We start from the raw sequence: 12,462 nt of genomic DNA on the forward strand, positions 1-12,462 counted from the left end.
TTCAATTACCATACAAATGCTGAGGACTCTTGAATCTTATCTCTAGCTCAGACCTGACAGCTGAGTCCCACCTGCCTACCAGTCTAGTCACCTATACTCAGGTATTTCAAAGGCACTTTAACCTGTCACAAGGAATCCATTTCCCACCACCCTCCAACAAATCTCTTACTTCCTTCTCTGTTTTCCTTCTCAAGTAAAGGCACATGATCAACCTGGCTACCTGAGAAGGAGTCTGGCAGTCATCTTAGACTTTACTGTCAACCTTCACATCACATCAGCTTTTTTCTGTCCCTACTGTCACTACTTTGGTTACCTTTCACAGGGGCTTCTGCTGCTCTGCCTTAGCCTCTAATTCATTCTTCAACCTGCAACTGAACTGATCTTATACAAAGGTTAAGTCTGAATACTTAATTTTCCTTTCATCCCTTCCCTAACTCCTAAATTTGGCTTGTAAGGCACTGATGCTTGCATTCCACTCTAATCTCAATCTCATCCAGCTCCATCTCTTCCCATTCTCCCTTAGATGAGAATTGAGTCCTCTAAGAATCTTTTATTACTGCTGGTGGCCTTCACACACAGTGTTTTCTCTAACTAAATCAGTCTGCCTTCTTTCTCAGCTTAAATGTTACTTCCTCCCCAAGTCCTTTTCTGATTCCTAGGATTAAATTAGTGGCCCTGTTGCATTATTTTAAGCACCATGTACATGCACCTCCAGTCAGCACACCATGTTGCTGTTCCTAGCTTGATGACAATTTTCCCTGCTAGACTTCAGAATCCCTTTGGTCCTAAGAACGCAGAAAACAGGCTTGTCTTGTTCACCATTACATCCCAACTTACAGCACAGTACCTGGCACAAAGCACATTATTTTGATAGGGTTTGGTGAATAAAAAAGAAATGTGAGGAAGAGTGAAGTTCTGACTCCAAAAGTAACTGTTAGGTTACTGACATTTCCTTCTCAATTTTAAAACTTACTCAGTATAGGAAGGATGAGAAATGAGATGATACTTGTAGTCCTACTATATGCCACACTCTGTGCTAAGGCTTTTATATACCTTGTCAATCCTTTCAAGAATCTAAGCGGGGCAATCCCCATAACTGAAAAGCTAAGTGATTCAGAAGTTTATGACTTGCCATGAGGTTCCTCGATTTGCAAGTGTTGGGCAAATGATCCAAAACTAGGTCTACCTGGCACTGAGGGTCCTGGTGAATCAGAGTTGCCAGTAATCACCCTGCAGCACAAGTCCACATCCCAGCATTAGCTGACTTAAAATTGAATAGCAAATTTACTCAGTAACTCTGACAACCACATTTTTGGCAAATTTTATAGAATTCTGGCAACTTTTCTGTTTTACAGCAAAAGGAAATTTCTAATATCCATTCAGCATGATGTCTCCTTCTTAAAAATGAGACATAAATATTTATACAAATGCTAATTCTGTATTCACTTGAATTATTTAAAGCATTCACAGTATAGTATAGCCGACAAAGAATTTGAATATCCAGAACATATAAGTCTTCATTAAAAATAGGCAAGAGTTGAATACTTATAAGATATACAATGGCCACTATACAAATGAAAAGATGCTCAGTATCATTAATCATCTGGAAAATGCAAATAAAACCACAATGATATACTATTGCACATTCACTCCAGTGACTAAAACTAAAGACCCACTATGGCAAGCGCACAGATGTCAGAAGGAATGTAAAATATACAACCACTTTATAAGAAACTTCTGAACTATTTCAAAAGTTAAACCATATGACCCAACAACTCCAATCCTAGGTATTTATTTCAGAGAAAGGCAAATGTATACCCAACCAAAGACCTGTACATGAATATCATAGCAACTTTATACATAATAGCCTGAATTTGAAAACAACTCAAATATCTGTCAAAGGATCAACAGATAAACTATGGTGAATTCATACAATGGATATACTCAACTGTAGGAAGGATGGCAATACTGACACATGCAACACAGGGAACCTTAAAAAATAAAATGCTGAGCAAGAAAAGCCAGACACAGAACATACTATACAATTTATTAAAAAATTTAGTGAAGACAAGTCTAATCTACAGTGATGGGAAACAAATAAGCAGTTGCCCAAGACAGGACAGACAGGAGAAATACCTGCAAAGAAGCATAAGGAAACCTTTAGGGGTAACATAAATGTTCTGTATCTTGATTGTATTGGTGGCTACACACGTGAAGAAATGTCAAAACTGATGAACTATACACTCAACATGTGTAACTATATCTCAAAAAAGCTATTGAAAAAAAAAAAAACAACCTCGTTACCTTTAATTTTCTCCAACAACTGACTCTGATACATCGTGTACCTTAATGCCTGCATCCATGGCCTGACATCATGCTGTTTGCATGAGCGCAAGGCTTCACTGAAGAGTGGGATAAGACAGTCCTGCCAGAGAAAAGTCAAAACCACTGAATGTAAAGAGAATCCTTATATGTGACCCCACAGGTCAGCCACTTCAGATCTATTCTAGACTCATCTATTAAACTTTCCTCTACCTTCACTGTATCTTCTAATCACAAGGGGAAAAGACAAAAACCTTTGTTTTTCGAAAAGCAAAAACATTTTTTTCAGAATATTAAGTCCAATTTATCAATGCATTTATAATAAAGTGGTCATATTTTAATTTAAAAAAAAGGTTATTTTCTATAAAGCAAAAGCTAAGTTACAGAAAAACACAGAACTACCGCTTCATAAAAAGATTCTCAAGGATTATTTCCCTTGGGAAGGGTTCACTTTTGGTTAAACTTTCTCCTGTTTGAAGGAGGAGGCACTGTGTCTTCTTTTCAGTCAAATCTGAAATGTATACAATCTGGTATATGTTTTCATAATCAACTCCTCTTGCAAAAAAAGAAAGGTGGGAAGGAGGAAAGGAAGGAAGAAAAATTAAGCAACTAACTAGCCATTCTTAGGTTCCATCTTCCTCACATATTTCTCCAATGAAAATCTGCCTGAAAATGGCATTTTAGATTTCTGGATTTAATATTAATAGCCTGTCCAAAAATGCTACAAATGTTATTTTTAAAACTTTTTAAAAAAACTTGAAAAACAGCTTCCGTCCACAATAATGCCTATTAATGGTAAGAAGAATATCCTGGTTAAAAATGTACACATACGCACCTCTGTGGAAAGTCTGTTGGAAACTGTGTTCTCCAAAGCAGAAGAGCAATATAGCTGTAAAGTACTTAGGACTGGCAAAGACTGGGAAACCGTTAAAGTAGAAAGTCTCAGTGGTCCGACAGCTATGCGGGAGGTTTGCTTCAAGTACTTCACCACATTTCTGAAACAAAATATTTGCTGCTAATTAACAAAAAAAATTTTCCAACTTGTAACCACTGAAGGGATAAAGCAGTGTGATAAGATGCTACTATACTGGCATCTGAAGAAGGGAAAGAAAAAGGAACTGCTTGTTTTTAAGTAAAATGACATAAGCAAGTCAAGATACTCGTGTTTGGGGATATGAAATTTTTAACGTTCTTTAGTTTCAACCTCTGTATGTTTGCAAGCGGCATTTACACAACCTACACTTCTACAACTAAAATGAAGCTATTATAACTACCACTGCGTGATCTGGTGACTGCCTCACTCCCACCAAACTACAGACATTTACCACATGGTACATGTAATACGTATTACCTCCTTAGGATTAAACTTACTCAGTAATAGACTGCCACTTCTGATCTTGTTCTATGTGGTTTAAAGCAGTTGCCAAACAAACAGAACTTCTTAACAACTGAACTTCAATGGATTTCTGAAGTTCTCTTGGATCTGGACTTAACATGTTAGGAAGCAGTTTTTTCATATCTACAGAAATCAAACAGGTTCCACTCAGTTAATTCATGTTTAATGTGCAAGGGTGACAAGATACTTTGATAGTATTAAAAAAAACAATCACCAATGAGTACCTCCTTTCATGTTTAAGTTCATATTTAAGTTCAGACACTATGATCAAGCATTTCTGATAACATTTTGGGAGGTCTGAGGTATTACTTCATGTGAGGTATAAAAAAAAGTATTTTAAAAAGTATAAAAATACTTCACATAAAATAATCCCTCAGACCTCCCCAAATGAGTTCATTTTCAAAGACTCAAAACTCAGTAAGTCAACCTACTACTTAATGGGGCAAACACTGAATTCATCAGATCAATGTTAACACATAAAATATTCACAATATTTAACTTCAGTACTACATTTTTTAAAATGTTCTAGTTATAATAAACAACTTAATTAGTCAACCATATTAAGATGTGAAGCAAGAAAAATATTTAAACACTACTTGCACTTTTTCAAAGAAAATGGCTAGATAGATCTCTAAGTATTACAATAGCCTTTTTTAGTTTGCTTAATTTGAATTAAACTATTTTATATTTGCCAGATGTAAAGAGAACAGCCCTAATTTATTGCTTCACACTCTACCCCAATAAATGTACAAAAACTTCCAGATTTTCCACTAAAGTATACTAAGCCAAACATTTTAAACAATTTGTTCATTAAAATACTTAATTTAAAAATTATCTCAAATACCTATTTTTTCTTTTGATCCTCCAGCAAGTAGACTGATATTTTCTCCTGGTAACAATTCTAGTTGTTCTGTGCATTCAACAAATTCTCCAGATTCAAAACTGCTTAGTGATCTGTAATTAAAATACTGGTTAGCTTGTATTACACTCTCCCCAGGCTGTGGAGTCATTCAAAAAATAGAACAAATTATAGGAAAAGAGGGCAGTTACACATAATTCCTGTGATGAAGTTCCTTCCACATAGGCCACCATTTTATTTTTATTTTGAAGATGCAACTACCATCTTAATTAGAGTGCAAACCACAAACTCACAGCTACAGATACTCAGTTTAGCATACTCAACCCTCCACATTTCCTTCCTCTTTCTGCAGCATGTTATCTTTGGGGGCCCGACCAAAACACTAACAGTAGAGCTCTGCAGGGCAACTTAAACGTCTAATTCCTCCCAAGCTACCACTAAGTTCCCTGCCTGACTTCACTGCTCATCTGAAGCACAAGCCCCAGCAGGCCTCCTATCTCACTGCCTCAATCTGATATCCTAGTTCTACCTTCTTTCTTTGCTAGTCTCCCTCCTTTTCTCACTTTTCCAGTGTTTTACAGAACCTGTTCCTCTTCTTTCAAAGAATTTTTCCTTCCCTTCTCCTCACCTGACCTGAACGTGGTGTATCCCTGGAACTCCTTCTGATTGTCTGTCTATAGCTTCAAGGCCAGGATGAGGGCCTTATCATCCTAGCAATCCACTGCCACTTCTCAGATCTATTTTCACTCTATTCCCATTCCTATTACAGCTGCTATCTAACCAACAAGAGGACTTACAGTTTCTCAATTCCCTCTTCTCCACTGATCTCTTATCTTTTCCTATCCCTCTCACTGTATCACGTCCTTCACAACTCAGCCTGAATACAGCACTAGAAATGATTGTGCCTGCTTCTACCTTAACGAATCCCAGCTTCTGAGGTGAGCTGCAATCACCTGGCATTAATGAACCATCTTGGTGTGCTGACCAACACACTTATTATTTCTGCCACCACAGGGTCTGAGTCCTCTCCAAAGGCAGGCTTGCTGTGTCCCCACTATGCTCTATCATGTCCTTGCACTTTCAGCTAATAACTGACACCTCAGAAATAATTTCCTTGCCCTCTGTGTGTTACTTCAATTAACAGCATCTTTTTCCTCTCTGTTCCTTGACCCCACAGTTCAATGGCCAAATGCTCAGCTCCCACCCTAGCCCCTCACCTCCTCCCTGCTGATAACCTAGCAGAGTGAGCCAGTAAGTCAGATACTTGCTCAAATCCCACCTAAGGAAAAAGGCCATAACTAGATGCACGAAAACAGCGAAATGAAAGAACTGATTGGTAAAGGTAAACATACAGAAAAGATAGGAAATCATCCACACACAAAGCTGTTAGAAAGGTTAAAGGACAAAAATCGTAAAAATCAGCTATATCCACAATAAGCAATTAAGGGATACATAAAACAATCAGATGAAAAATATAATTATCAATAGTAATTGTGAGAGGAAGAGAGAACAAATCAAATGCAGTCTCTCTCCCTATATATAGACTGCCCTATAAAAACCTCATGGTAACAACAAACCAAAAATCCATAAGCTATACACAAAAAAGAAAAAAGGACTTCAAACACTAAAGACAGTCATCAAACTACAAAAGAACAAGAGAAGAAAAGAAAAAAACAAAGACCTATAAAAACAACCCTCAAACAACAAAAGGGCAAAGAACATACATATCAATAATTACCATAATGGACTAAATGCTCCATTCAAAAGACATAGACTGGCTGAATGGATATAAAAACAAGACCTGTGGGACTTCTCTGGTGGTCCAGTGGTTAAGACTCTGCACTTCTAATGCTGGGAGGACGGGTTAAAAAAAAAAAAAAAAAAAAATCCCACCTAAGATTTTCTATCTTACTGGGAGTCAAAATCTCACTTCTATACCCTTATCACCTATTATTTACTCAGCTCTAACCACAGTGGCCTCCCAGGCATTTCCAGCACACTCCAAGTCTAACATCTTTGCGAAAGGTCTGCTTCCTCAAGTCTGTGCTCAAATGACATCCTGATGGTTTTTCCCAACCTAGTCTGCCTGTGTCTGCTGCTCACTAGGTCAGCTCCTCAAGGGTTAGAATGTGTCTGTTGTACACAGCGTTACATCCCACTGGCTGGCACTCAGTACATGTTCAATGGAGAAGTTACCCACTAACTCATTTACTCACTAGAAGCTGAGCTCCCTGATGGCAAGGCTCATGACCCTTTTCATCCCAGCCTAGGGTCTGGGACACAGCTTGTACTCAAATTTCAAATTAAGATATTAATAAATGCTTAAAGGAATAAAAGAAGAAAACAAGAAAGGAAGGGAGTTTGATTTACAAATGTCATAAACTCTGTCCTCTTTATAAAAAATGTTTTTGATATATCCACACCTAATTTAGAAACAGTGCCTTCACGTATTATCCCTTCTAAAGCAGTGACAAATTTATTTCATTAAGATTTTAGAACAGGTTCTGAGAATCAATCCCAAATGACTGTTTCAACATACAAATGTTTTCCCGTTGCATGAATATCTTCTTCACCTCTAATGTTGGTTTCTCATTGTAGTCATTTTAAGAATGGCAGTATTATTATAATTACAAGCATCTTGTCATAATAAATATAAACAATTTTAATATTCTTCTGCCATAAAACAAGATTTTAAATAAAGTTACTGAAAAATTTTTTAATGGGGTTAAGTATAATTTGTAACTGAAAAGAGATCCTTACTTTATGTAGTTGAAATCCGCCTTTAGGTTGAGAGAAGTGCTACTGGTGCTCTTTTTCAAGTCATGGATAGCATTCTGCCACTCCTGCACTGCAGCCCAATCAGCAATTGAAATGTAGCACTCACATGCTTTATTTCCCAAATAATTTATAACCTCAGGAGAAGAATCAGTTGGTTTGGACAGCAGTGTTTTTCTGGATTCACCTAAGTGAAAACATTTCATAAAATAGCAAGAAAGATCCAAAGCAGTTATAAATATTTCAAAGAGGAGAGATATCTAAAAATGTACAGTAAGATCATGAGTACAAATTATTTGACTACAACTTTCTGTTTAAACTTGGAATGCTCACCATTCAAAGAATGCTTGGGGCTGGCACTATTACGCCCGGTATTAGCTAATGTGAGAACGGATTTGTCGAAGCCAGAGATGCAGCAATCGACACCTGTCATGGCACACAGGTGCTCCTGGTACTCCACAGAGGCCTTTTCAAACCTTCAACACAAGTTCAAACAGTCTTATTTTTTAATTATCCACATATTTCATTTCTAAAAACACTGGAAAGAATGAGTTATTCAATAAATTGAGTGGAGACAATGAGTTGATTATTTTGTATGGGCCTGAGCAGGCACAAAACTAGACCTTCTCCTCACAAAAAAATGAAAATAAATCCAAAAATCATTAAATGTTTAAGAAAAAAGAAGGTATAAACTAACAGAAAATACCGTTAAGTATCTGATCTCAATATATGCAGAGACTCAACAGAAAAATAAACACTAAAATAATAAAAGTTAACAGATCTAAAGACACCATAATTTGAAACTTTTGGGTATCAAAAAAAAAAAAAAAAAACCCCACCATGAATATTAAAAACAAATTACTGATCAAGAAGTTAGATAGCATCAATAATCTTGGTGTACAATAAAAGCTCACAGATCAATAACCAAAAAACCTAGAGGACACAAAGACATAATCTATGTTTTTAAGAATCACACATGGTCAGTAACATATGGGGGAAGCTCTACTATTAATTATTAATAAATTTAAATTAAAACAAGCATTTTCATTAATATGATGGGAGAGTTCTTATTTCTCAGTGGCCCTCTCTATTCAAAAAGGAGAAGGGAAAGGATTATTTTTATTGTTAGGGATACAAGTTGGAACCATCTTTTATGCAGGGTAAATTAACAATAGTATGTATCATAAGCCTAATGGTCTGTAGCCTTTCTTCTATTAATAGTAAATCAACCAGCACGAATGCATTCAAAGAAAACCATCACAAACATGAGCAAAGAATTAAGTGCCGTGTGCATTAAGATTAGTAAAAAAAAAAAAAAAAAAAATCACAAATAATTTTGCTGTCCAACAATAAGGAATGTTAAATTATGGTGCACTCAAAAAATAAAATGTGTTGTTAAAAATCACATTGTAGAAAGTTTAACAGGGCAAAATATTTTTTTTTAAATACTGTTGAGTAGAAAAAGCAAAATCATGTGACCAGCAGAAACATTGCCATTTCTGTGAAAAGAGGTTAGAAAACTAGATATAAAAGAAAAAGAACTAGAAAGGCATGTACAACAAAACAGTTACCACTAAGAGATGGAATTATGAACCCTTCTTTTATTTTCCCTACATTTTCCATATTTGATAAAACTCACTCAAACATTTATAGAGGAATCCAAGGTATGCAAAGAGTCTGTCTAAAGGAATCAAGTAAGTTTAGAGCTAATGAGTGAGAACCCTGGCCGTAAAGGGGAATTTGTATCAGATTCTGACATGAAAAGTTATCAATTAAGAATCAACATTAAAAGTAATTAACATTTAATTACAGAGTCAGCTAGTAACACAAAACAACAACATAAAGAACTATCACCCATTTCCTTCCTTCTAACTTACCTCCCTTCAGCCTGCTGGGCCACTGAATTAATCCAGAGAAGATTTTTTCCAACAACCGAAGATGACCAGACAGCAATTCCCTGTATAGCCTCAGGACAGTGAAGTTCGCACAATGCTTCTACCACCATCATGATAGTTACTTCCAACTCATTTCCCTGAAAGTGGCCATTCAGAAAAAAAATCAATCAAAGACTTCAATACCTTCAAAATTCAAATCTCTACTAAATTTACAACTACTGATCACAATCTAAAGCCTGTTTAAAGTCAAATTTATTTAACAATTACTTTTACAATGATGAAATTACATTAGAATTTCCTAAAATGTTATGTATACTGTAGATATGAGGGGGAGGGGGCGCTGATGGACTGTAATAAACAGCACTTGGCTGTTAATCTTTACAAAATAAAAAAAATCTTTACCATTTCAGCTATGGCATCTTTAGGAGTAACACATGAAGTAAATACAAAGCAAAAAATTGAATAACCATGAATCAAAGAATGCCTAATTTTATGTCTTTGCATATTGTGTATTAACTAGTAAACATTTACAGTTTTTGGATTCTACTTATTTAGTAACCCCACCTACAAGCCAGCACTTTTCCCATACGTTACAATGTTATCAATATTATATTTTTACATATATTATAATTATACTTTCCCGTACACAATCATTACAAGTGATTATAAACATTTTCTTATATACACGAATTTCTTAGAATAACTTTTAAAGTTCCAACCTTTAAGCATAAGTAATGAATATTTTCACATGTTCTAAGTAAAAAATATAAATAGGCAACTTTGGAAGTTACTGCTTGTATAAAAATATTGGATGAAAAGCTTTAAAAACCAACAGAACCTTTAACTTATTTTATCCAGACTGTGTGCTCAGTTGCATCTGACTCTTTGCAGCCCCATGGATTGGAGCCCACCAGACTCCTCTGTCCATGGGATTTCCCAGGCAAGAATACTGGAGTGGGTTGCCATTTCCTACTCCAGGGGATCTTCCCGACCCAGGGATCAAACCCCAGTGTCTTACATCTCCTGCACTGGCAGGCAGATTCTTTACCACCAGTACCACCTGGGAAGTCCCTATCCAGAGATTAGATCACAGCAAAGGAATTACCTGCAAGTTTTTCTAATTAACAGATTTAACTAACTCCAGACACACCACTTTACCTGAGATGGATTTGTCTTCATTTCTGTAAGCAAATCAAAGCCATGTCTCACTGTCACAGCAGGCTGGCCTGCCAACAATCCAACCCTCATGATGGAGAGTCGGATCCGAGTCAGCCAGTCTTGACAAGTTTGGCGATTGGTATAGAAAAAAGTCCTAATGACCTTTAGAAGAGAAAGAAGAGCTCAGGACTGGTTCAAATTACAGGCAGAAACGTCTGAAATACACATAAAGCATATATACAAGTCTACTGTGATTTCAGCTCTGCACACACTACGAGGTTTGACCACAAAACTGCTGTGAATCAACATCCAGCCCACTGAAACCAACCTTGGGAGGCGATGTTAATGCATTGGCGCATCCTTCATATGCATTATACATTAACTTCTCCAGGTTTTCCAGATACTGCAGAAGAAGCACAAGTCTAAGCTGGTTGCTACTGTGGCCTTCGTCATTGTCTGCAGTTGTCCACTGACTAACATCTTGATCGGGGTTTAATGTGTGAGCTGCAAGACTTCTAATGATACCTACAACCAAAGACAATATTCCACATTTAAAAGGAGTCTTCAAAGATTCTAGAAGTTCTTGGAGATAATTTCACAAATTCACATTTATCAAGTATCCTTTGCATATCCATCATTTAAAAGCAAAACTCCCAATAAGATCTTCATTTTTAGAAGAAAAAATTGTCTTCTCCACACAAATTCCCTAAGTTTGTGAACAAACACATACGACACAATTATTTCAGTTCAGTCGTGTCCAACTCTGCGAACCCATGGACTGCAGCACGCCAGGCCTCCCTGTCCATAATCAACTCTCGGAGTTTACTCAAACTCATATCCATTGAGGCAGTGATGCCATCCAACTATCTCATCCTCTGTCACCCCCTTCTCCTCCCGCCTTCAATCTTTCCCAGCATCAGGATCTTTTCAAATAAGTCAGTTCTTTGCATCAGGTGGCCAGCGTATTGGGAGTTTCAGCTTCAGCATCAGTCCTTCCAATGAATATTCAGGACTGATTTCCTTTAGGATAGACTGGCTGGATCTCCTTGCTGTCCAAGGAGCAAGCATGTTTTAATTTCATGGCTGCAGTCACCATCTGCAGTGATACTGGAGCCCAAAAAATAAAGTCTGTCACTGTTTCCACTGCTACCCCATCTATTTGCCACGAAGTGATCGGACCAAATGCCATGATCTTAGTTTTCTGAATGTTGACTTTGAAGCCAACTTTTTCACTCTCCTCTTTCATTTTCATCAAGAGGCTCTTTAGTTCTTTACTTTTTGCCATTACGGTGGTGTCATCTGCGTATCTGAGGTTATTGATATTTCTCCTGGTAATCTTGATTCCAGCTTGTGCTTCATCCAGTCCAGCATTTCTCATGATGTATGATGATGTACTCTGCATATAAGTTAAATAAGCAGGGTGACAACATACAGCCTTGATGTACTGCTTTCCCGATTTGGAACCAGTCTGTTGTTCCATGTCCAGTTCTAATTGTTGCTTCTTGACCTGCATACAGATTTCTCAGGAGGCAGGTCAGGTGGTCTGGTATTTCAATCTCTTGAAGAATTTTCCACAGTTTGTTGTGATCCACACAGTCAAAGGCTTTGGCATAGTCAGTGAAGCAGAAGTAGATGTTTTTCTGGAACTCTCTTGCTTTTTCAATGATCCAATGGATGTTGGCAATTTGATCTCTGGTTCCTCTGCCCTTTCTAAATCCAGTTTGAACATCTGGAAGTTCATGGTTCACATATTGTTGAAGCCTGGCTTGCCGAATTTTGAGCATCACTTTGCTAGCGTGTGAGATGAGTGCAATTGTGCGGTAGTTTGAGCAGTCTCTGGCATTGCCTTTCTTTGGAACTGGAATAAAAACTGACCTTTTCCAGTCCTGTGGCCACTGCTGAGTTTTCCAAATTTGCTGGCAAATTTGTGAACAAACACATACAACACAATTATTTAATAAAAGCTTATTCTAACAAACATATCTAGATTAACTGATAAAGTACTCAAGGAAAAAATTGTGTACTCTCAAAGTTCTGTTTTAATGAAGATAAAAAAT

At 36.9% G+C, this 12,462-nt stretch overlaps 1 protein-coding gene across 3 annotated transcripts in view; it reads right to left on the bottom strand.

Annotated features, from left to right (window-relative positions):
* The window catches only part of SMG1 (SMG1 nonsense mediated mRNA decay associated PI3K related kinase), a 97,081-nt gene that overhangs the window by 36,185 nt on the left and 48,434 nt on the right, over positions 1–12,462 (bottom strand). For all 3 annotated transcript variants that reach the window (XM_061152923.1, XM_061152921.1, XM_061152922.1), the window contains 9 exons: positions 10,734–10,930; positions 10,406–10,567; positions 9,230–9,384; positions 7,686–7,828; positions 7,338–7,539; positions 4,563–4,672; positions 3,694–3,841; positions 3,158–3,317; positions 2,305–2,425 (listed from right to left, as the gene is read on the bottom strand). In XM_061152923.1, the coding sequence (XP_061008906.1) occupies positions 2,305–2,425; positions 3,158–3,317; positions 3,694–3,841; positions 4,563–4,672; positions 7,338–7,539; positions 7,686–7,828; positions 9,230–9,384; positions 10,406–10,567; positions 10,734–10,930 (1,398 nt within the window). The remainder of the gene's footprint in view (positions 1–2,304; positions 2,426–3,157; positions 3,318–3,693; positions 3,842–4,562; positions 4,673–7,337; positions 7,540–7,685; positions 7,829–9,229; positions 9,385–10,405; positions 10,568–10,733; positions 10,931–12,462) is intronic.

The sequence above is a fragment of the Dama dama genome, chromosome 10, assembly GCF_033118175.1.
Source record: "Dama dama isolate Ldn47 chromosome 10, ASM3311817v1, whole genome shotgun sequence".
NCBI lineage: Eukaryota > Metazoa > Chordata > Mammalia > Artiodactyla > Cervidae > Dama > Dama dama.